The 26,232-nt window shown below is 43.0% G+C and overlaps 1 protein-coding gene across 2 annotated transcripts in view; it reads right to left on the bottom strand.

The window, feature by feature from the left end:
- Positions 1–25,169, bottom strand: part of TSPAN12 (tetraspanin 12) — a 75,551-nt gene extending 50,382 nt beyond the window's left edge. The window contains exons 1-2 of one of the 2 annotated variants that reach the window (XM_063134058.1): positions 24,976–25,169; positions 23,498–23,647 (exon numbers count right to left, since the gene is read on the bottom strand). In XM_063134058.1, coding sequence (XP_062990128.1) covers positions 23,498–23,563 — 66 coding nt within the window. In that variant the 5' untranslated portion in view covers positions 23,564–23,647; positions 24,976–25,169. Of the gene's footprint in view, positions 1–23,497; positions 23,648–24,044; positions 24,158–24,975 lie in introns of those variants that run through there. The other variant, XM_063134057.1, reaches the window with a different exon arrangement.
- Positions 25,170–26,232: the final 1,063 nt, after the last annotated feature.

Raw genomic sequence — 26,232 nt, forward strand, 5'->3', positions numbered from 1 at the left:
ACACTCAACCACTGAGTGTGGGTTAACATGTTGTGTGAACAGCCTTATATAGTTGTCTGTTCTTTTCACATAGGACTTTCACAATACTTAGAATGGACCTTAATTTGATGTGTTCATTTCACTGCATATTACAACTTGCTTCCAAATAAATGCATTTCGGAAGAAGTTATAAAGGTATTTATTTATTGGAAAATATTGTGATCCAGCATTTCAATCTAAAAAACCCTTCTCCCCATGATCTAACAAAGAGTGACCCTGTTCAGACAACACGCTAAGCCTTGGTGGTTAGGTATTTTAAGCTAAACATTATGGCTTAGCGTGTCATGTGAACCATGACTTAGCGTGTCATGTGAACCTGGTGGCTACGTAACCACAGTTTAAACGTGCTCACTAACCATTTGCTGCAAAAGGGTTAGCGGCCTAACCATGGCTTAGTGTGTTGTCTGAACATGGTCAATGTTACAAGCACATAGAACACGTTATAAAACATAACTTAAAAAATACCAAACGAATCACCAAGCAGAAAGCATTATAAATGTAACTCAGAATAATAATCAGCTTGGCCCCCAAAACCAGCTGAAACCAAGTTTTCACCAGAAGGCGAGCAGTGATGGAACCAAACAGATCTCGCTCAGCTAGATATTCCATAACCTAGGTGCCATGATAGGAAAGTACCCATAGCATGTCCTGCACCTGAGCTGTTGGTGGAGGAACACTTCGCAGCACCTCCGATACTGATCTGAGTATTTGGGAAGGTAAAGTACGCAAAGGTTCTCTTGCGCCTTTGCCATTTTTCCTCTCACTGCAACATTGTGATGGTGATGTTCCTTTCTAATGTGCAACTAAAATACTCAATAGCCACCAGTGGGCCAGGATTTTAGCAGCCTAACACAGTCTCCCCTAACCGGGTGCCCTTTGGATGTGTTGGACTACAACCCCCATCATTCCCAGCCAGCAGTGAGACTGCATTGGTTGGGGATGATGTGAGTTGTAGCCTAACACATATGGAGGGTTCCAGGCTGGGGAAGTCCAGCCTAGCCCAGGACAGCTGGCAAACTTCACTTCTTTCAACATGGCTCTTAAATATCCGTGTAGGTCAGAGGCATTCTAAGGCAGCTCAGGCTCTAAATTCTAAACTTGAAAGGAGGTTTTATTATCCAGGGTACAAGTAGACAATGGCTCAGATTGGATGCAACAGCATGCAAATGTTGACAAAACCCACAAAATTATGGGGAAACCCTGGCTTAGCCAAGCCAGAGTCATAAGCCATGTTACCCCCAGAACCCTGACTTATCATTACACCTGAACTGGGCTAATGTTTGGATGTGTACTTTCTAATGAAAACATTCTTATTTAAACAAGCCTTTCCTTGACTGACCAGACATGGTTCTATCAGCATAAATTGATTTTAACTATTTTAATCCTGTGTTTTGATTTGTTTTTTTCTTGTTTACTAAACAGAAATCTTATTAGAAATACAGTGATATATAGCTTCTATACATAAAGAGATAAAATAAAAATTCTGGCTTCCTATGCCAGGATATGCACTAGCAGTCTGTGCATGCAGTTCCTGCTTTGAATGAGTGGGAAAAACTCACCAGCTTCCCATTATGTGAAACCCATGAACTGTAGTTAATTGCTCCCAAACAAGCCAATATTGTAAGCCAATTTTAAACCATGGTTTGAAAATGACTTATAATCCTGGCTTTTTTGGAAGCAATTAACCACAGGTCCTGGGTCGCTCACAACAGAAGTTATTTATTTATTTATTTATTTATTTATTTATTTTATTACACTTATATACCACCCCCATAGCCAGGGCTCTCTGGGCGGTTTACAGAAATTCTAAAAAATTAAGATAAAAATTAGTATACAAAATTAAAAATTCTAAAACACAGAACATACACACATAAAGCATTAAAAGCCATTAAAAACTAAACATGTGGGTAATTAAGATGTGCCGCTATATGCCTGGGCAAAGAGGAAAGTCTTAACCTGGCACTGGAAAGACAGCAGCGTTGGCGCCAGGCGAGCCTCGTCAGATGTTGAGCGTAGTGACGGGGTATATTCACGTCGGGAGAGGCATTCCGTCAGGTATTGTGGTTCCAAGCCGTGTAAGGCTTTATAGGTCAAAAACAGCACCTTGAATTGGGCTCAGAAACATACAGGCAGCCAGTACAAGCGGACCAGAGCAGGTGTTATATGGTTGAACCTTCTGGTTCCCGAAATCAATCTGGCCGCTGCATTTTGCACGAGCTGCAGCTTCTGAACCGTCTTCAAGGGCAGCCCTACGTAGAGTCCATTGCAGTAATCTAACTTGGAGGTTACCAGAGCATGGACAACTGAAGCAAGGTTATCCCTGTCCAAATAGGGCCGTAGCTGGGCCACCAACCGGAGTTTGTAAAAGGCACTCCGTGCCACTGAGGTCACCTGAGCCTCAAGTGACAATGATGGATCTAAAAGAACCCCCAAGCTACGAACCTGCTCCTTCAGGGTGAGTGCAATCCCATCCAGAACCAGTAGAACACCCCCCCCCCATCCTGTCAGCGTAATCACCTACTAACAACATCTCAGTCTTGTCTGGATTGAGTTTCAGTTTATTAGCCCTCATCCAGTCCATTGTCGCAGCCAGGCACCAGTTCAACACATCCACAGCCTCTCCTGCTGAGGATGAAAAGGAGAAATAGAGCTGCGTGTCATCAGCATACTGATGACAGCAAACTCCAAAGCTCCGGATGACTGCACTCAGCGGCTTCAAGTAAATGTTAAACAACATGGGGGACAAAACCGACCCCTGCGGGACCCCATACTTGAGAGTCCACAAGCTGAGTAATGTTCCCCAAGCACCATCTTCTGTATCCGACCCGCCAAATAGGAGCGGAACCACTGCAAAGCAGTACCTCCCACTCCCAGCTCAGCGAGTCGTCCTAGAAGGATACCATGGTCAATGGTATCGAAAGCCGCTGGGAGAGCAAGGAGAATCAACAGAGTTATGGTGAATTGTGGCTTCCTGGCTCATTTTCCTGACTTCTGCTCATGAAACCAGAGCTCTTCTCCCTCAGCCACCATGTATACCATGTACATGGAGGAATTTACACCATGTACATGGCTACCATGTACACCAACAATACAAGCTCAACATCCTTTTCAGCATCCTTGTATCTGCAGGGCATGAGGAGGAAGCAGGCCTAGGAAGCTCAGATATCACCTGTAGATGTTACATTGTCTATCTTAATTTAAAAAATCTACCATAGTTGGCAAACAACAAAATCTGAGAAGATTTTATTTTCATGTTGAGAAGTACCCGTGTGACATTTGTAATAATCTGTCAGAATGGAGTCACCATGTATTTTTGCTCAGCAGGCCTCCAACATTTCATTTAGAGATTTTGTTAAAAAAATAATTTGACACTAGCATAATATGTGTTTGTTATGGATGGCTAAAATACATATACGGGAACAGTTACTCTGGGTAATACCTCTCCCCACCAGCACTGAAAGAAACAGCCTGGTTATTACCCAGCAGAAGATGACATATAAGTGGAAGCCATCTGGCATCTGGATTATATATTCAATATGCACTTTTGGCTTTTGACTGCAAGGGGAAAAAAACATCAGCCCACACAGCATCTGTGCTTCTAATATAATTTGTTCTTCTCAACACTTCCTCCTACTGAATTTTGAAGATTTCCAGATGAATCTCTCGTCTGTATCTATGGATTCCAAAACGACCCCCCCCACAATTATACAGAAGTTCAGTTAATTTACAAGATAAAAATACACAAGATAAAATGCAGTCTGATCTCACTGTTTTCTTATTAGTATTAAATTAAAAATTGAAGCAAGCATTCAATAAGGAGCTCAAACTCCTACAGGAAAACTAGTATTTACTATTTTATGTCTGTATTAACACAGGAATTTCTCTTCAAAGCATGTCAATAAATCAGAAAACCGTGTTCCACGGCCTTTCAAATCCAGATTTGCTCCTTATTATCTGATCCACGTCCCAACTAAACCAGAGTGCTTGTACTGGATTCCAAACATATTGACCGTGGGCTAGTGGCTGTAATATTCAAGGAGAGTTGCACTCAAACTGGGCCTTTCATGTTCTTTTTTACGAGCAGAGGAATACTCAATACACACAGCATGGAATCCCCAATAATAGCCAGACTATTTCCTGTCATAGGAGTGATCAGGAAGCCCCTGCTAAGACAGGACTTCAGCTTGCATCCCTTGGGTGTGATACAGCAGAAGTTAAAATCAATTAGTCTTACACTCCAATCCTATATAAACTGAGTTAATTTAGACATTCAGCCAGCCACAAAGAAGAACCTTCCTGGAGCTTTAGAGCTGGAGGAATTAATTTTTAAATGTTCCTACACTAAAAAACAAACCCACTGCACTTAGAAAACTAGTGCATAAAGAAAAGGGCTGAGTTAGAAATAGTTAGTCTGATGCTCTAGCTTTTTACAATCAGGGTTTTATTTATGATGAAGAATATTATATATAGATAGAGCTCCCTAATTGCAATCTTTGTAGTTCATCTACAAAGATGTAGTTCATCTTAACTGACCTAAGAGCTCAGTTAAGTGCTTAAGTTTGTTCCTTTGATTTACCTCTATTTCTCAGGACCACAGTCCAGTGAATGAGAACTGGTAGTAGAACCAGAGCTACTGAAAATAAAAATAAAAATTCCTTGTTTATTTAAAATTTGCTTTTCCATAACCAACAACGGGCACTTTGTGCCCTTACAACCTATGAACAGTAGGCATTATGTTGAACTAAGTTTCACTGGTATGAGTAAATTTACTTCTGCATAATGTGTTTATAGTCAGCATTTATATTAAGTGCATATGTAAGCCTATTTAATGGCTTGCTCCAGAATGTGTTCATTATGCAGAAGTCACATTCATTTCAGCGGAACTTCAATGTAAACCCTGCTTGTGGTTTCAGGCTATGCTCTTCCACATAAGCACATTCATATAGAAGAAAGCTTTACTGAAATAAATTGAGATTTAGATTAAAATAAAGTGTTCCAAAACCAAGACGCTAGTCACAGGCAATCAAATAACATGAAAGTTGCTAAGAAAGCACAGGATACCATTAAAAAAAACCAATATCCTCTGTCACTAAAAATAACAATATATCAATGATGTACATACAGTCCAAAAATTATCTGTAGATATCAGTTGTGGCATATTAAAAACACAACAAGTTTCAACATTTTCTGCTTGTTACAGATGACTGCCCAAATCACTTCTGGTTTCATTTTAAACCATCAGAATGTTATATAGTCATCACCATGAAATTGCCACTTTAAATTTTTGCTTGATGTGCCAACCACCATGATTGCCTCGAAAATAAGTGACGAAGCCGCACAGACCGACATTTAGCTTTCAAGCTACGTTTGCTCAGTTTAAATCAGATATTTGCCTAATTGTACTTACTAAAAAAAAAAGAAAGAACAGCAAATGTTTTACAAAAGTTGCAGCTTTAATTTTTAATATGAGCATTAGAGAAATAAAGTGTTATGTGGCCTAAATGAAAAATATGCAAACCTCCTTTTTGCTAGCTGTGGCGTTCAGAAACCTAGAGGCAACCGTTAGATCAGATATTTTAGGACATACGTTTTCTCATTACATATTACACATGGCTTCCTTTTATGTGAAAGCAAGGTTCAATGGAATCAATAACACAATCATCTAAATCAGGGGTTGGATCCAGGCTACATTAGACACACTTCAGTCTCAATGAAATTGATGGGAAAAGTTAATCACGTCTAACTTAAGTCCCCCTGACTTCAATGGTACTAAATTGTTACTTAGTCTGGATTCAACAAATTATATCTGGTAAAGGCTGGTGTCTTCCATAAATTTCCCATGTGGCTGGATAATCATTTGTATTTACGCTCTACACCATATTCCCAACTATAAAGAGGAATTTCCCACATAAGTAAATATAAGTAAATAAGTAAATATAAATATATGGTACAATGTGTGGTAAAGTTGGTCTTCTGTGTGGACTCTCTTAAGCTATACTCCATTAATCTCAGTGGCACAATGTAGCAACTCACATTTACCAGATTTTGTCTGGTGTGTTTAAGACTGGGTTGTTGGAAACCCCAATTATCCTATTATTCATAATACTTTAAGAGACTTTCTGCCACAAGAAGCTAACTTCTGTACGGATAATACTGCAAATTGGATTTCTGATATAACCAGCTAAACTACAAACATAAACAGTCTTCCTTATAAATCTAAAACTCCAAATTTGAAAAACTGCCAAAAACTCGTGAAATGAGCCACAGGTTAAAAGTAAATAAGAACTTTCATATGTTCATCACCCAACCTGAAAACTGAATTATATATCTCCATTAGTTTAGTTAGACAATATCTGTCTTGAAAAATCATAGTGGAAGTGGACTTCAAAGCCAGCTGACAAAAATTAATGTTTTGTTATCACCCATAATTTGTAGACGCCTGTCAACTGACATTTAAGATATATACATACTTCTCATCAAATATGTGTAGACTTAAGACGTTATGCTTGGCACACTGACTTGGAAGTAAGCTTCATATAAAGCCCAATCCTGTGCATGTTGACTCAGAAGTAATTCTTGCTGAATTCAATGGGTCTTGCTCCCAATAAGCATGATAATGCATAGGATTACTTATTTCACTATCCAAGAACTTGGTTTTCCTACTAAAGAATAAATGAATCTAAAAGTGACATGCAAATGTATTATAATAACAACAAAACTGGATGTGTACATATATGCTTGTCCATCAAAATGGGGAGGAAGAGGATTATGTACACTGTCTTAGGTTTCTTGCGGGGGGAAAGGCAGGATATAAATGTAATAAAATAAATAGTTATACATTTGCCCCACCTCCCTTGCTGTTGGGCAGCCTCCTACTCCTCATGGAAATGGAGTGGATGGACCCCTTCCTCAAAAGGCATGCGCCATGGCAGGGGCCCTGCCTAGGGGTGCCAGTAGGCATGGCTTTACTCAGGTGGAACAGGTACAATTTCTCCAAATGTGACCGCTGTGTAAGTTTGCTTGAAGGCTCCACACTATCAAATGGAGAGCTATTTCAGCCCGGGTGAATAAATAATAAATAATTTGCTAGAATTGTTTGCTATAAATAATAAAACTAATTATCACTTAAGGAAAACTAGAAAAATTTAAAAAGAAAAAAACCCAGCAGCTTATAGAATAACAGAGACTAATAAAACAAGGAAGAGACAGTTAACGGCCTTGGTAAATAAAAAGGTCTTGACTGGGGAGAGGGGGGTCCTATATGCTCTATTAACCCCATAGTGGCTGTGCAGTGGTGTGGTGTTGTTTAAATCAGCGGTCCCCAACCTTTTTGGCACCAGGGTCCGGTTTTGTGGAAGACAATTTTTCCACGGACCAGTGGGGGGTTTGAGGGGATGGTCTTGGGAAGCCACCCCCGCCCTCACCCCCACCCCAGCATCCTGGCTTCACTTTGGCTGGGCAGGCGAGATGGCACCCTGCACCCAGGTATGCTGGGGTGGGAGGGATGGGGGGTGAAAGCAGCTCACCTGCATGGCCCAGTTCCTAACAGGCCACGGACCAGTACCGGTCTGTGGTCAGGGGTTGGGGAACCCTGGTTTAAATGACGCAGCCACCAACTTTCAGCCACATGGGGCTTTTCCAACCAGATAGCCCATGCTCCCTCCTGCCCCATCTAGCTTTATTGATTCAGACTTGCTGCAGCGATGCTGCGGGCTTCTGAGCTGACGCCCTTTCAAGGCGTCATCATATAGACACACACCCTCCAGGTACCTAAATAATAATGAAGGTAAATCTTAAGTTTGATTGGGAAGATGGTGTCACAGATGGGGAGCCACCACTGAGAAGGTACTCTCAGTGTAGCAGGTGGGAACATGCAGAGAAGGACTTCTGAAGTCAACTTCGGAGTCAGGCAAGTATATAAGAGAAAGTGGCCCTTTAGGTGGATCAGTCCAAGGCCATTTAGGGCTTTAAAAAGGCCAAAATTGGCACTTTGAATTGAACCCGGAAACCAACTAATAACCTTGACACATCCTCATTAATACTTTTGTTGGTGTTTTCTGAACAAATTTAAAGGCATGTTGCAGTAACCTAACCTCAGCACAGTAGCACCTACTTCCAACTCAGCACAGTAGCACCTACTTCCAACTACTTCCAACTTGAAAATGAAGTGCCAATCCCGTTGACATATAAAACAACATAGTTTTATCCTCTTACCCTGATCCAGTAATGATAATCCACATACTGCTTCCTGAGAGATTCATTTAAAAGAACTATCACCAATTCCAAAGTTAAATGCAATGAAGAGGTAATAAAAACATCTAGCAATTAACTTCCACAAACTGTGTCTATCTGTATTCCGAGGAACACTGTTTAGTTTGATTTATTGAAGTAACGTTTAAGAACAATCACAATTCTGTCCAAGATTTTCAATACTAAAGCTTAAGACTTCGGATACCACTGTTTACTTGGCACAGTCTGAACTTACCTAATATTAATATGATCAAAAAAAACGTTACGCTCGTCTGAAATTGAGCAAATTAAAGATACGGTCCTGCTAAAGAAATAAAAATTGAACCAATTATAAATGTATGGACTTGGCAAATGTGTGACTCCCTGGTGGCCATGTTTTAACCCAGGGGTGCAGAACCTCAAGCTCGGGGGCAAAAGTCATTCCTTTGAGGTTCCCCCTGATGGCCACATCCCCTTCTCCTGGCCCCAACCCCTTTCCTTCAGCCACTGATTGGTAGTTTCCCAGGGTTTGTGCAGTTCCCACCACCATTCCATGAAGGTTGAAGCACCTCTGCTAAGGCTTAGTTACTGGCAGTAAGAGCTTTAAGCTAGATGCTGGTATTATGGTCCTCTCCTTTTTGTTGCTGGCCCAGACCTTTTGAGTTCAGCCCCACTTACCATTAGAAAGCAGCTTGCTAAAGTTCCTCTGAAATGGAATTTGGCCCCTGAACTGAAAAAAAGCTCTGCACCTCGGTTTTAACCAACCATTTATGAGTGAACTTCCACTGTCCATTCTTGGAATTTACTTTACCCATCATTACTTAATGTGTTTGCACAGCTATGGTCTTGTGCACACTTACTTGAGAGCAAGCCCCGCTGAACACAATGGAAGTTACATCTGATCAAATAAGCGCTGAATGTGTGCCTATCTGAGAGTAAGGCCCACATGTTTAACAAGCAAACATGAATAGAACTGGGCGGCAAGGTCCAAGCCGCACATGACATGGGAGATCCATGAGCAGATCTCCCTCTATGTCTTTAAAATAGGCGCAGAGGGCTCCAAGTTGTGACTACAGCATGAACAGTGACAGAAAGAGGTGTGGCGTTACACCCCACAAGTCAGTTCCCAAATGTAAGTCTGCAGTTTGTAAGTCTGGGTTTTAGAATGTTAGCCAAGTGGGCGGAGTTAGAATGTCTTGGGAGGGGGGAGGAGTGATATATAAGGGAAGGACTGAGAGGATTGTGAGGGACTTGTTAGGTACTCTTAGAGTCTTTAGTGCTCTCTGTGTTTAGGGTACTTAAGTTCTGGGAAATTTGAGGGTCAGTGTAGAGAGTGGTGTCTTTAGAGTGTGGTGTGCACGTAGTTCATGTATATTAATCAATACTGATAATAAAGAAAGTTCAAGATTGATTGTGTGAGAAATAGGAAAGCGCATATGTGAGTGAGTGAAAGGATTGTATGACAGGTTTCAAAAAGGTTTTTAAATGATTTATTTGAAACAAAGCTTGTGTACTTTTGAAAATAATTTTTGATTGTTTTGTTTTTAAACTACCACAAAAATCCCACATGCCTGTTTGGCATTTATCATCTAAAGTTTACTTATTTGACAACCATTCACTTCAGCAGATATAACTCACAGTGTTTTATTTTATATATTAAAATCCTTCTCCATTTTAACCCCTTTCTCCACATAGTTTGGAGGAAGGTGGTTTTTGTTCCTTGCCTCAGGCGTATCAAGCGGTGGTGCTTGGCTTGAGCAGGAAGCAGCCGCGGCTGGGTCTGGTGATCAGAGCCTGTGTCGTGGCAGGAGGGTCTGACTCTTTTCCTCCTTTCCCTACTCAAAATTCCTTCCCCCTAAAAATGCTGTTAGGTCTGTAGGGGAAACAAACACAAGCACAGACTCTTGCTGTCCAAAAAACACATTTTGGGTAGGCAAGGCAAGCTGCAAGAGGAGGGAGCCTTCAGCCTTCCTCATTCATGCCTTCTTTGAATTGGACTCTCATTTTCTGTTCAATAGCAACACATCGGCTGCCACCATCATAGTTAGTTTGCCCTCAGACACTAGAAGTCTTGTGGAATCCTGAGCCAATTTAAGTCTTGGTTCAGACCTAACAGGAAGCCATGGTTTCCTGCTATGAGAATGAGCCATGTTGAGTCTTGGACTCACACACACATTCTTCCCTTATCCTCCTCTTTCATACCTATGAGGCACATAAGTATTTGTTTTTAAACCAACCCCAGTTTCCCATGATGTCCAAAGTTGGAGGACTGCATTTGTTTCAACTATAGTTTGAGAACAAGCCAAGATCTAAAATCACACTTTAATCCTGGCTTGTTCTCACTAGCCTTAGGACAGAATTCAATGGGGCGCTTATGTCCCCCCACCAATTCTCTTACACTCCACCAATTCCATTGCACAAGTAGCCCCCACAGCTTGCACAATGGCAATTTAGCATTTCCAGACTGATGGAAACAAGTGGAAATGCTAGTTTCTGGAAGGAGACACGTCGGTGGAAGGCACATGAAGGTGCTCCACTAGCTTGGCTCCTTCCAGAAATGAGCCTTCCTGGTCTTTTTAGGGATTCGCGTAGGAAGCACTAAATCTCCATTGTGTAAATGGTGGGTTCCACTTATGTAACAGAACTGGCAGGATCCAGTGTTTGCAAAAGCGAATCAATGGGGGCAGAAAGGAATCGGCGAGCACCACGTTGGAATCTTCCAACTATTTGAGCAAACAAAAGTTTCCAGAGTTCAAACATCATGGGAAATGGTGGTTAGATTAAAACAGAACGCAGAAGCTTTTGATGTCCTTATGAGCGACAGTGCAGGAAGTCTCAGGATTAATCCAATCAAACACAGGTTAGAGACACTTTAGAGCCTATCCTCTGGCAGTGATGGTAGATCATACATCTCAGCCACCACTGCATCAGCACAGTGTCAGCCCACAGAGTTCTTTTGGGTGGTGTGCACGTAGTTCATGTATATTAATCAATACTGATAATAAAGAAAGTTCAAGATTGATTGTGTGAGAAATAGGAAAGCGCATATGTGAGTGAGTGAAAGGATTGTATGACAGGTTTCAAAAAGGTTTTTAAATGATTTATTTGAAACAAAGCTTGTGTACTTTTGAAAATAATTTTTGATTGTTTTGTTTTTAAACTACCACAAAAATCCCACATGCCTGTTTGGCATTTATCATCTAAAGTTTACTTATTTGACAACCATTCACTTCAGCAGATATAACTCACAGTGTTTTATTTTATATATTAAAATCCTTCTCCATTTTAACCCCTTTCTCCACATAGTTTGGAGGAAGGTGGTTTTTGTTCCTTGCCTCAGGCGTATCAAGCGGTGGTGCTTGGCTTGAGCAGGAAGCAGCCGCGGCTGGGTCTGGTGATCAGAGCCTGTGTCGTGGCAGGAGGGTCTGACTCTTTTCCTCCTTTCCCTACTCAAAATTCCTTCCCCCTAAAAATGCTGTTAGGTCTGTAGGGGAAACAAACACAAGCACAGACTCTTGCTGTCCAAAAAACACATTTTGGGTAGGCAAGGCAAGCTGCAAGAGGAGGGAGCCTTCAGCCTTCCTCATTCATGCCTTCTTTGAATTGGACTCTCATTTTCTGTTCAATAGCAACACATCGGCTGCCACCATCATAGTTAGTTTGCCCTCAGACACTAGAAGTCTTGTGGAATCCTGAGCCAATTTAAGTCTTGGTTCAGACCTAACAGGAAGCCATGGTTTCCTGCTATGAGAATGAGCCATGTTGAGTCTTGGACTCACACACACATTCTTCCCTTATCCTCCTCTTTCATACCTATGAGGCACATAAGTATTTGTTTTTAAACCAACCCCAGTTTCCCATGATGTCCAAAGTTGGAGGACTGCATTTGTTTCAACTATAGTTTGAGAACAAGCCAAGATCTAAAATCACACTTTAATCCTGGCTTGTTCTCACTAGCCTTAGGACAGAATTCAATGGGGCGCTTATGTCCCCCCACCAATTCTCTTACACTCCACCAATTCCATTGCACAAGTAGCCCCCACAGCTTGCACAATGGCAATTTAGCATTTCCAGACTGATGGAAACAAGTGGAAATGCTAGTTTCTGGAAGGAGACACGTCGGTGGAAGGCACATGAAGGTGCTCCACTAGCTTGGCTCCTTCCAGAAATGAGCCTTCCTGGTCTTTTTAGGGATTCGCGTAGGAAGCACTAAATCTCCATTGTGTAAATGGTGGGTTCCACTTATGTAACAGAACTGGCAGGATCCAGTGTTTGCAAAAGCGAATCAATGGGGGCAGAAAGGAATCGGCGAGCACCACGTTGGAATCTTCCAACTATTTGAGCAAACAAAAGTTTCCAGAGTTCAAACATCATGGGAAATGGTGGTTAGATTAAAACAGAACGCAGAAGCTTTTGATGTCCTTATGAGCGACAGTGCAGGAAGTCTCAGGATTAATCCAATCAAACACAGGTTAGAGACACTTTAGAGCCTATCCTCTGGCAGTGATGGTAGATCATACATCTCAGCCACCACTGCATCAGCACAGTGTCAGCCCACAGAGTTCTTTTGGGTGGTGAAGAGGGTATTACATACTAGACTCAAAACATAAACCCTTAGCAACCCACAGTGACCAGTTTGCTGATGAAAATTTCTCACATCTGCCCTAACTTGGATTCCAGTTTATGAGCAGGAACTGCAGTTGTGACCGAGGCACCTGCTTGCCCCATTCCAATTTTGTTTACCTCAAGGATTCAGATAACTTAGTTGGAGAAGTGAGGCCATCCACTTACTTGTTAGGCCCATGTCCATCCTGGCTGATAAAAGCTGCCAGAGGGGGTCTGGCCAGGTGGATGGGGATGATTATGAATGCCTCCTCGAAGGAGGGTTGTGTTCCTATATTATTAAAAGACATAGCTGTAGGACCACTGCTGAAGCAGCCTTCACTTGACCCAGGGATTTTAGATAATTAGCCTCTTCACTGCATAACTTCCAGCAGGCAGTAAAGATATTTCTGTTCCACTCAGCATTTGTTAGTTTAATAGCTGATAGCTAGTTTTATTCTTTTGGAGGCTTTTGGAGCTCTGTTGTTAATCTTTGTTATTGCTTAAATTGTTTTATATTGGTTTAATTTTATTTATGTATTATTGCATTTATATCCCACCTTTTTTCCTCCAAGGAACCCAAGGCAGCGTACATAAGCCTCCTCTCCATTTTATCCTCACAACAACAACCCTGTGAGGTAGGTTGGGCTGAGAGTCTGTGACTGGCCCAAAGTCACCCAGTAGGTTTCCATGGCCGAGTGGAGACTACAACCCAGGTCTCCTGACTCCCAGTCTGACACTTTAGCCACTACACCACACTGGCTCTCCCTACGCCACACTAGCTCTATTGCTGTTATTTAATTTTAATTTTTAATATTTGTACTGTACACCACCTTGATGACCTTCTAGCTGAAAGGTGGTCTATAAATATTTCAATAAAATAAATAAATACTGGGCAGACTCCCATTTTTCTTTTTTCTGTAAGGGTGGGTGGTGGCAACCTAACTCCAGTCATTCTTGGATGAAGCCGAGTATTTGGATCCTTTCCAGTTTCGTTTCAAGTCTGATTTGGGAACTGGAATAGGTTGGGTCACCTTGGTGGATGACCTACCCTGGAAGCTAGATAGCGTAAACATATCCCTGCTCATTCTGCGGAACATCTCAGCAGTATTCAATACCACTGACCACAGTATCCTTCTGGGGTGTTCTAAAGGTGCAATCTTATGCATGTTTAGACAGAAATAATTCCTACAACTCCCATCATGCCCCAGCTAATAATTTGTTTCTGTCTAAACATGCATATCTGTGACCTAAATTAATTAAAAAGAGGAGGGGAGGGGGAGTGTGTGAAACCAAGGCTCACCATGGCTTCTTCTCCCAGCAGGAATTCTTGGTTTCCTATCACATCTACATCAAACCTAAGAGTCAGAAAGTGAAGTCCAACATAGAAAGCGTCTACACCAGAAAACGCAGCAACCAGAAGGCTGGTAATGAGGATTCCATATCTATATCTATATCTATATAAAACACTAAAGAGAAACTATGTTTTCACAGAAAAGGGAAAGAAGATACCCATAGGACTAGAGGACCTTTCAAACTCTGCTGGAGGTCATGTCTTAGTGGTCTAAACATCTGGCTTGGAATCTTTATTCTCAATGGAACTATCTATTCAAGCTAAGCTGGATTTGGCTTGAATAGAAGTGCTGAACTACATATAGACTGTCGCGTTGATATTTTCCACATCTTCAAAGCCTATGTAATTCTTCTGGCTAGTTTTGGATATTAAACAGCCCAACACTGTTCCTTTGCAACGATGTGCCACTGACACTTTTTCCTTCATAGCCAGTTTTAAACATGTTGCACAAGCTACAGTCAAGTCATACATTTCAAGTGTACTTGCAGCAATGTACATGCCTACCTAAGGATTGATGTACATGAAGCCGGCCAAGCAGTAGCAGATTTACTTTGGAACACGTGTAATTTTATGGGCATGCACAAAACAGTCCAGTTCTGCACATGATGTTGCTTAACTCAACCAGTTCTTCAGAAAGTGGAAGCCACTGCACACTCAAGTTTCTAAAAGTCATGGTACCCACAGGGTTTAGGATTTTGACTCTCGCAAACATTTTGGTACAAGAGCTTCAGTAGACGCTTGTGTTTTGCCTCTAGTGGAATTCTTCTTGAACTGTCCTTCGGTAAACAACTCCAGTCTACGTTTAGGTTGGTATATCTCCCTGGGGTAACAGCATATCAGAAAGAATGTCCCAGGAATATGTTATGCCCCTCAAGCTCTAAAAGTTAATTTAAAAGGATCTCTTTGATGTGTCAAGGCACAGCCTCTTCTCTGACCACTCTCACTACCCTCACATGCTAAATGGTCCTCCTTCTTCCCCCAGTTTTCACTCGATATCAAGCTTTCAACTATAAAACATTTTTAATCACACAGTTCAATATGCACACCAACTCCACAGCCATTATCATTCATAAGCCTGTAAATTAAATCTAACTTTCCAAATCTGTGGTTCTGATTATGTGAGCTCTCCAAAGGAGCCACCATTTGGGGGCAATAAGATGTGATACAGGAGACCTGCAATTACATAGAATCATAGAATAGTAGAGTTGGAAGGGGCCTATAAGGGGCCATCAAGTCCACCCCCTGCTGAATGCAGGAATTCACCTTAAAGCATTCCTGACAGATGGCTGTCCAGCTACATCTTGAAGTCCTCTACTGTGGAACAGCCCATGACCTCCCTAGGTAATTGGTTCCCTTGTCTAACAGACAGGAAGTTTTTCCTGATGTCCAGCCGGAATCTGGCTTCTCCTGGTCTCTTTTCATTTTGCTACAAACAGACTCATTGGATTGGGGCCATGGAACAAACAAAGTTGGGACCTCATCCCTAGTCTAAATCCACACACACCCAGACCTGTGATTTTCTCAGAGAAGAAAACTTCAGGGTTTTTATTTTGTTTTTTGTAGTGTCTATATGCTTTTTCTTCCATGGCTAATAGATTCCTCCCAGATCTGGACATGTGAGGAAAAGGTTAGTGTCACACCACACCCCATGGCTCTGTGCCAAATCAGAGCCCCATGAGACTGCTTTTAGCAAATGAAAGAAGTTGGCAGAATCAATCATGTATTTCTTGTACAAGTTGGCTTGTGCAGTCATGGAATGTGTGATCTATATGCTCTTCCAGAAATACAGCACAACGTTAGGAAGCTCAGTGGCCTTCAAGGCACCCAATAAGCAAACAAGTGTGCTTGTCATTAGAATGGCTGTATAAAGTAACTTATATATATATATATATATATATATTCTCTAGGACTGCAAAGACATTTCAGATTTTGAGACACCAGGAAAATTGAAATTAAATAGGACAGCCTTCCCCAATCTTCCCCCATCCCCCCCCCCCGATGTGTTAGACTACAGTTCCTCCCCCAGCCAGGCTGGGGGATGCTGAGAGTTGTAGTCCAAGACATAAGAAGGGGCACCAGGTTGGGGAAGGCTGTTCTAGATGTTTTTTTCTGTTCTGTACTCAGAATTACATCAGCAAGGAGCTAATTAGTAGGCATGTGGGAGATAAAAGTACATTAATGGCAAATTTGATACATTGCCAAAAAAAAATCTATCCAACAATAAATATTGAGACAGCACTTGGGTAGCGTACTCCAGTTTAAATTTTTACTAAGAGATTGTTCTGTTTTCCGGACAAATGCCATGAAATAATGCTTAGTCTTTTCCTGCAGGGATGATTGTCCTTCCCTCCAGGAAAGGCAGAACATCCTCTTAAGAAAATAAATGTGCTGGGTCAGATCTATGGCCCATCCTGTCTCCCAACACTGGACAGTTCCAAACACTGAAGCTTACACTTGCAAGAGAATATTTATGAAGCACTCATTCCCTGTTGTTCACGCCTAACTTTCGACAGAATGTAATTTACAGGACATCCTGAGCATGTCCTGGCCAACGTGGCTGATCTAAGCATGTTTCTGTTCCCCCACAAATTTGTCTAGTTGTTAAGTCCACCACTCCATAATTGTCTCTACCACTGTATGATTCTACTCGTTTTTAGACTTAAGAAACACCGATTTCAGAAGATATCCTGCCATTTCTGCATCCCATGAAAAGATAAGCCACTGTGCCCCACTCATCTTTCCATACACAGTTTCTGTGTTTATATGCCTCTTTCTCACAGGGCCGACAAAATCACAGCCCGCATCAAGGGAGCCCCCCTTTTGTGGCTCCCTGCGTTCTTTTTAAGAACAAAATTGAATGCATTGCCTGCAGCCCAGCACAATGTCCGTCTCAGTGCCTTGAAAGTACAGCTATATTTTACTCCAAATTTGAGAAAGGCCCATTTTTCCTGCTGCAATAAATACTATATATTACAGGCTTTGGAAGATCAGAAACCGAAAGGTATCTTCTGTGCCACTTTACTCCCATCTAACAGATAATGTATCTTAAAAGCAACTGCCCCCTGCAAACCTGTTGTAACAAGCCTGTGTTAGAACAATAAAGCAACAGAGCCCTGTTTGAAACACCAAGTTTAGGCTTGCCTTGAATAGGTAGCTGTTGATGGGAAGGCATTTCTTAAAGATGACAAATTTCCCCCCAACAATCTTATTTTTGATTAAAGTCAGACACAGAGAGAGGGTGGGGGGGGGAGAGACTTTTCATGGATGAGAGTTGATGCTAGTGCTCTATAGATCTGCCAGTCTAGTGCCCTCCAGGTTACAACTCCCAAAATCTTGGACTGCAACTCCCAAAATCTCCCAGCCAGCATGCCCATTTTGCATCAAGAGCAGCCATTTTTAGCCAATTCATCCTTCAATTGCGCTCAGATACAGACAATCATTCCCATTTTACAGATAAGAAAAAAGAGAGGAATTCTGACTTGCCCACAGAGCAAGCCTATGGCTGATATCATGGCCGGTGGCACCGGGCAACATAGTCCGGCAGCTACGAATGACCCAGCGCCACCTCCTCACTACTACCCCACCTCTCATTGGGTGCCCTGCTGCTTCCACTAGCTATACTACCACTGGGGCCATGGCTAAGTGTTAGAACATCTGCTTTGCAGGCAGAAGGTCCGAGGTTCAATCCCCAGCACTTCCAGATAGGACAGGAAAAACTCCTGCCTGAAATCCTGGGGCGCCGCTGCCAGTCAGTGTTGACAATATCGGGCTAGATGTGCCAATCATCTGACTCAATACAAAGCAGCTTCCTATGTTCCTATGCCACCTCCTTCTCTCTGTCTCAGCTGATGAAAACAGAGTTGAGAATCAAGAGGGCAAGAGACGGGACTTGTACAGCCCATCACACATTGTAATCAGGAACCCTGGCCAAAGGCCCACACAAACCTGAAGCCACCCTGGCTGACACGGAAGCTGAATCCAGCATGACAAAAGGTAGGGGGTGCAGCATCAAAAACTTGTGAGCAACTTGTGGCCCGATCATCCCTCACTATTTATTTATTTATTTATTTATTACACTTCTACACCGCCCAATAGCTGAAGCTCTCTGGGCGGTTCACAAAAATCAAAACCACAATAAAACAAAACCACAATAAAACAATTGACTATGCTTGCTAGGGCTGATGGGAGTTGTAGGCCAAGGCATCTAGAAGGCCACAACTCCAGAGCTAAGGCCTCCAGATGATGCTTGAAAGGAGTAATTTATTATGTGACCCTAGTCCAAAACCAAGCAAGTTGCTGGTTTCAGGAGCGGCACGCATGCAGGGGAATCCACTGGGGATGTGCAGGGCATGCAGGGGGATCTCTGCTGTTATCTCTAATCATTGATCAGAGTTAACAGCAAGGATTCGTCTCCCCCATAGGGCTGGGCTTGGAAGAAGGGAGCCTCCGCAGTCCAGCTGGAGAACCTCTGTGTGACAGAGGTTCCCCATCCCTATTCTACGACCATTTGCCAGTCTTTCTGAAGACGCCACACAGAATAGTGCTTCTGAACTTTCAAAAGGGGGAAAGAAAACCTTCCACTGTGATACTACAACCTGAGCTGTCAGATGATAAAGTCAGAGTAGTCCTTTGGTTTGCAGCAAGCAATGAATCTAAGAAACAAATCCATGAAATATGAAGTCTTGAATCATAGGACCAATCCCAAAAAAATGAGGCATAGGTCCAATCCCAGTGAATTTGAGGGCCTCACTTCTAGATTATAGTCTTGCATCCTTACAAGCACAGGGGCTGTGTCCTTGTTCCAAGGGAGTGAAGGACCTTAAATCAATGCACCCAAATCTTGACTGGCATAGCAGCTGAGCACATCAAGGACACACATGTCCTACAGCAAGAGTTATGAAATCTGGCAGCAGCATTCAAAGCGGGAGGTGGCTCAACAGTACCAGAAAGTGACTTTGAAGTAACTTGGAAAGATTCAGGCTTGGGCATCTTGGAGTTTAAAGTCTCGGCAAAGATTCTAACCATCAAAGTCTGGAATCGTGGCCAGAATCCATAAAAGCCTGCGCATGCATGCAAAACATTTCCATGCATGTGCGGGTAGGTGGCAATATTTTTCCTTCTGGCAGCAGCACCTTGTACCTTGTGGGGGCTGCAGGACTGGATCAACGACCTTGCCAATGGCTTTGAGGGACTGCCATCCAACAGGAGCGGGGAACTGAAAAACCCCGTGTGCATGGGGAACATCACGTACAATGCACCAGATTCTAGCCAGTAATCTTAATAAAAACAGCAAAATATTATTCTTTAAAAGAACACTGTGCAGGGACCACATGTCATGTCTAGTTTCTGTATGCCAACCAGCACACCGATAACACAAAGATGCTTAAAAACAAACCACACAGCCTGCACTCTTCTCGTGTTATGTTGATGTCTGGCCCTTAATGCAAGAGCTGACATACATCTTGGCCTCTACACAAGAGCTTCCCCACAACCCCCCTTTACTGAAGTGAAGAAGCAGCTGACAGTATAGCCCTCTACACTATAGCACCTTCCAGCAGTCCCAATCCATCATGAACCACAGTCGGAGAATGAAAAGTCACAACGTCAGGAATCCAATCTTGAAAGCATTCAACTGACAGAAAACTCTGATAATTTCAGTGCCCCATGTTCCATCACTGAGGCATGCTAAGGACACGATTGTACAGGAGGAACATCAACACTCATTTGTTGCTGATGGCACTATATTCAATGTTGAAATGAATATGGAGGATAAAACTAAATCTTGGATTTAAAAACAACAACCCTGCAGCTTTCATTTTTACCCTTTGATTTCATCATGAATCTTATATCTGAACTGAGGGCAGCTCACAGTGAGGCAGGTGACTACCAGGAGGAGGGCCTTCTCTGCTGTGGCACCCCAGCTGTAGAATGAGCTCCCTAAAGAGGTTCGCCTGGCACCTACACTATACTCTTAGACGCCAGGGGAAACCCTTTTTACTTTCTCAGCATTTTAACAGTCTAGCAACTTAATTTTAACTTTGCTGTTTTAAATTTGTATTTTAAATCTGTATTAATTTCTGCGTTGCTGCTTGATTTTATCCTGGTTGCGTTTTTATATTGTATTTTATATCATGATTTTATACTGATTGTTTTATATTTTGAATGGTTTTTATGGTTTTAATTTTTGTAAACCGCCCAGAGAGCTTCGGCTATTGGGCAGTATAAAAATGCAATAAATAAATAAATAAATAATTTTTAAAAAGAAATATAAGCACATGCTGCAATGTGAAAAATTAAAGGTTTTTGTTTTAATGATGCGCTAAGATGGGCAGGTGTGGTGGCAATTCTTTTATTTTATTTATTTAAAATATTTCTTGGCCGACGTTCAGGGCAGAAGTTCTCCCAAGGCGGCTAACAGCAATAAAATACATAAAAATCCTTAAAGGAACATATTGATGCTGTTACTAATGAAGTGCCACAGGCACAATCCAGTTATTTAGCTTAACTCTACCAATTTAGCATAACGGCAGGTATTTTACCTTTGTACCATGACTGCCAATATAGGGTGGTGCAGGATTTGAATACTAGAGCGTCAAGGATAGTATCCCTGCTAGCCCCAAACTTATCTGTTGCCTTAGCTTGGTCTCTTTCTCTTACCCACCCCTGTCATACAAGGTTGCTGCAAGGATGGATGAGAATACTTTAAGAGCAGTTTGTAGTACTCCGATAAGTGTTCAGCAGTCACAGCAATTTAAAATAACCGTGATCACAATCGCGCACTTCAGTAAATACCTATGGCAGCTCATTAGTGGCATTAATACATTCATTAAATGGATTGCCCCAGCTGCCCATTTCAATACATAATTGAAATGAAAAATCTTTTACTTTTCAAATTGCACCATAAATTAATTTTGGTTTTATTGATTTTACTTTATGGTGAGCTGCCTCGAATACGTATGTCTTAGAACAGTGGGGTTTTATTTAAATTCATAAAATTATTTTGATCCTGTTTTCTCCAACAGACAGGTCCAAAATAATCACAATAAAAGCACATTTAAAACAACAAAATAACGAAGAATTCCAATGTAATAAAAAAGCAAGAAAAAGTAACCAAAATGCAATCCTATGTAGGTTTAGGCAGAAAAAAAGCCCTATAACTCTGAGCATTCCCTAGCTAGCATGACCACCTGTAGAATGTTGAGAGTTGTGGGACTTTTTTCGGACTAAACATGCATAGGATTGTGCCCTAAATAAGAGTGCAAGCCAAACTAGGAATTAGCCAAAGACACCCCAAAATAAGCAGGACTTTATCTGGCACCTAAATGCCAGCTGTGAAGGTAATCAAGTGAATGGCTGGGATCAAATGGGGGCACATAGTAGACTGAGCCCCTGCAAGGTACCCAAGTGCACTCCTTTGCTCTCCCCCCCCCCCAATGTAAGTGAATAATTGTCATTTACTCCAAAGGGGAAAGTAAAGCACTACAGTTGGGTGGGGAGCAGAAAACCTACCCTGCAGATAGGCCGTTCCTGCAGATAGTACAATGAGAGGAACCTCAGGATCCTTGCCATGTCCAAGCTTCCTTGGACATCACCCCATCAGGATTGTTACCAGGTATATAAATACATATCACCTAAGATGGCTTGGACATATAATGCTAAATAAACAAAGAGAGGGGGACTCACAGATGACTGAATAAAATATCTGAATAAAAATGAATAAAACAACTGAAACATCATAAGCTATATCTACTAATCATAAAAATAAAATAATAGCTTAATAATTCATAATTAAATAGAAGATATATATATCATACTCTACTGTGGCATTGAGCAACTTTATGGCCCTCATGTGCTTTGGCCTACATGTTCCTTCTTTTTTATTTATTTATTTATTCATTTTATTACATTTATATTCCACTTCTTTTCCTCCAAGGAACCCAAAGTGGCGTATTTAATCCTCCTCCTTTCCATTTTATCCTCACCACAACAACCCTGTGAGGTAGATTGGGCTGAGAGTCTGCGACTGGCCCAAAGTCACCCAGTGGGTTTCCTTGGCTGAGTGGGGACTAGAAACAGTCTCTCCCAACTCCCAGTCTAACACTCTAATCACTACACTTACTCCCTTACCACTGGATATATTGGCTAGGGTTGATGGGAGTTGTAGGCCAAAACATCTGGAGCGCCACAGTTGCCCACTTCAGCATCTATTGTATCAATGGCCAATACTCAAAGCTGGTTTTTTAAAAAAAAATACACACACACACCTACTTTGAATGCAAATACTATGTTGGCCACAGGGCTGACTCCAAGCTTAGGGGACCACAGCAACATACTTGCTGTGTGGCCCCTCCTACATCAGTGTCCCCAGATGTGGGCTTACAGAACAATAGCCACCCAGGGCAGGCACTAGTGCCTGCAGGCCCCATCAGGCCCTGGCATCTGCCCACAAGTATAAAGCCAGGCCTGGTTGGCCAGATTGTATTTGCAAAAAAATAATTCTCTTGCATTCTCTATTCTGTGCTGTCAATCGTCATACCAAAAAACAGTCAAAATCATTTTTAGGGTGGCACTACACTTCATTCCAGGAATACTCCACTTTTTCTTTGAAGAATGAGCAGGCCCTATATCATTGACCAGTATGGATTGTCTTTGAATTATGGGTTGTTGTTTGATCAAGGATCGTTGTTATGTGAAAACCTACACTGTTAACCACAAACAACCCAGAGATCACAACCAATAACAAACTATGGGTTCTCTTCCTGGGCTGTTCATGGTTAAGAATTCATAGTCAAACCGTAATGCATGTAATGACAATCCAAAATTAAACAACAACCCATACTCAGTGTTGTCATGGGAAAACTGGGCCATAAATTCATTATTTAGAGAGTGATCTGAATAATAATCGCCAACACTGGAAAAGGGAGGAGGAACACAAAAACATTCCACAAGAAGACATTTACCAGCCTTCCTCTGTAGGACTCCGAACATTTATGTCTATGCTACATCCAAATGCAAGACTACTTTCACTGCCCAGCTTTGTTTAAAAATTAACTCTCCTTCCGTAATGCTCGGGAAGGTTCATAGCAATACAGATCAAAGAAGGGCAACTTTTTTTTACTGCTTGAGGAAAAAACCAGAGGTTGTAATTCCACTGATCTTGCACACACATAGATGAGTCCTTTTCGTGCGCTGCCTAGAGGTTGGGGGGGGGGTGCTGAAATGTGAGCAGGGCAGATGCCACCTGCTTGTTCAGAGGAGGACGTGGGAACTCACCCAGAAGAGCAGATTGAGAGCATAGAGCAGGCAACGCAAACACTTCACAGAGTCTTCTCTGGCCATTGTGAGCAACTCTCGGCCGAAAGCCCCATCCTCAGACTCGCTACATCCTCTTACGAACGCCTCCAACCAGGCAACTTGAGCAATCTGGGGAGGACAAGTAGAAGGAAAAGGAAAATTATTGTTTTTATTTATTTATTTATTTCATTTCTATACCACCCAATAGCCGAAGTTCTCCGGGAGGTTCGCAAAAATTAAAAACGCAAGGTACAGAGTAAAATATAAAATATGGAAGCTTGGAACCACATGAGTGAACTGAATAAGTTATTTCAGTGATGTCACCAGAAGGAAAACAAGCACAGGAGGCGCAAAAAACCAATCCACTGCCAGGTGGAAAGAGAAACGAGCAGGCTGCACTATCCCCCAAACTCTTTCAGCGCGAGTATCAAAAGGGACAAAGAGAAGAGGGAGAAGGAATGGTAACAAAAAGCAGGCAGGACTTTGACCTGCCAAAGAGGATCTTTCGCTGGGATCCAAACCACACCTGGGGGAAAGCCTTTTCTATTGACATCCATCCATTCACACGACACTACAGGGCAACTTTCCCTTCCTTGTGTTTAATTAAGCGGAAAGAAACCATCACCCTCGGCTTCTGCTCTACCCTCACGGAATCAGGGCTCTGAATGTGCACACCTGCTTTGGAAGGGGTGGGAAAAGTTTGTCCTTTTATTACTCATTAACCACCTCGATGGCGCACATTGCCACAGGACGGTAAAAGGGGGCACTGAAGTTGAGCGATCCGGACGGAATAGGCATCTCTCCTCCCCCGGAGACATTCCTGGAGGCAAAGAGAGATTCTGCCTACCTATCCCAAACTTTTTTTTTTTAAAAAAAAAAAGTTTTGGGAATCCCCCTGCTTCTTACTTTCTAGACCCGATGGGATTCGGGACGCGATCCTTTCTATCCGAGGAGGTGTCGGGTTGCAAAACAAACAGGCGAAGGGATGGGGGCGGCCGAGGGAGGGGGTGAGACGAGTACGAAATGACAGGCGAAGTGAGCCTTACGCGGTGCACAGCTGTGAGAGCGCCGAGGAAGAGCGCGCGGCCGCTGACAGCGCAACCCCATGCGTGTTTACTCGGAAGTAAGCTCCGTGGGGTTTACCGGGGCTTACTTACTCCCTGGCAAGTGTGTTTAGGATCGCAGGGGGAGAGGTCCTCAGTCACTCTCTCACCCCGCTCCAGAGATGCGACGTAAATCAAAGCCATTGACTCCCGAGCCCCTCCCGAGCCCACGCTTCGGATCCCGCGGAGAAGGAGGAAGCCAGGGCACGAGAAGCAATCGACACCCCAGTCCACTGAAAGCGACGGCTGGGCGCGCGGGGCGGGGCGGGCAGGGGGGGAAAGAAAGGATCGGGACGTTACCGGGCTGGGGAGGGGGCGGGAGGAGAAAGACGAGGGAAAGTAGAAGGCGCTCACCGCGTGGGCTGCGAGGCAAGCCCGTTCTCCTCTCCCAACTGGTCCTACTGGGCTGATCCAGGGCGCAAAAGCACGCACGCACCCCCAAAAGTGCTCCGTTGAAAGGTCAAGAACTTTGCAAGGGGCTCCTCTCCAGCTCCCGCAGCATGGCAAAGTGCGGCTTGGGCAATAACTCCACTTGCAAAATAGTTCTGGCTCCCACCTCCTTTCCCAGCCCTTGAGTGGCGGCTCAGCGAAAGGCAGCCGCCAGCTGCACAACTCGGTGCCACGCATGCTCCGGAGCCCCGCTCGCCCGGGCTTCTGTCGGGTCTTAGAGCCCGCCGCTCGGATTTCGCTCTCTCTCTCTCTGTGTGTCCTTGTTTTTGCTCCGCGCTCGTTTGCAAGGAGAATTTGCTCACCAGCTGGACTCCGGACAGCCGACGCCTCGATCCGGAGAGCTCGATGCGAAGGGCTCCGAATTCAGCGCACAAGGGTCGTTGTAGCCTAAAGAGACGAACAGGGCAATCCTATATGCATGTTTACTCAGAAGTAAGCCCCGTTAAGTTCAAGTGGGGCTTTCTCCAAGGTAAATGTGCATTGTATTGCAGACTAAGGCTAAGGCTACAATTCCATATACACTTTCCTGGGAGTAAGGGCCATTGAACTCAAGAGGACTTACTTTTGAGGGATTGCCCTGTACATAGGATTGTACATAGGATTTGTATAGGATTGCCCAGTACATAGGTACTCGTTATGCTCCAATAAATTAGTCGGTGGAGGTTGGCCAATTTGTGGGATAGGGTTCAGTAGCTTGGGCAGGATCTACACTACTGCTTTAAAATCAGACAGCTGTTGGGGCCCAGAACACACTCCACATAGAGTTTTCAAAACATTTTCAAAGTGTCATATCCTGCTTGGTGTAGATCTGGCCTTGGAGAGTTCCTTTAGAGTTCTGGCTGGTTCTACTTGAAACCTAAAACGGATTCACAGCCCCACTGAAATCAGAGCCACTAGCCTCCACTGGAATTAAACCCAGCATCTGTAGCGTTGCAGCCTTAAAACATATTCCACAATTGGGTTAAGGAACCCTATGATTCTTTTGGTGCTTCCAGATGAAGGCCTCCTATCACTTTGTGGTTTATTCATTCGGTAATTTCCGACTCTTCATGACTTCATGGACCAGCCCACACCAGAGCTTTCTGTCGGCCGTCGCCACCCCCAGCTCCCCCAAGGTCAAGTCTGTCACCTCCAGAATATCATCCACCCATCTTGCCCTTG

The sequence above is a fragment of the Elgaria multicarinata genome, chromosome 9 (assembly GCF_023053635.1).
Source record: "Elgaria multicarinata webbii isolate HBS135686 ecotype San Diego chromosome 9, rElgMul1.1.pri, whole genome shotgun sequence".
NCBI lineage: Eukaryota > Metazoa > Chordata > Lepidosauria > Squamata > Anguidae > Elgaria > Elgaria multicarinata.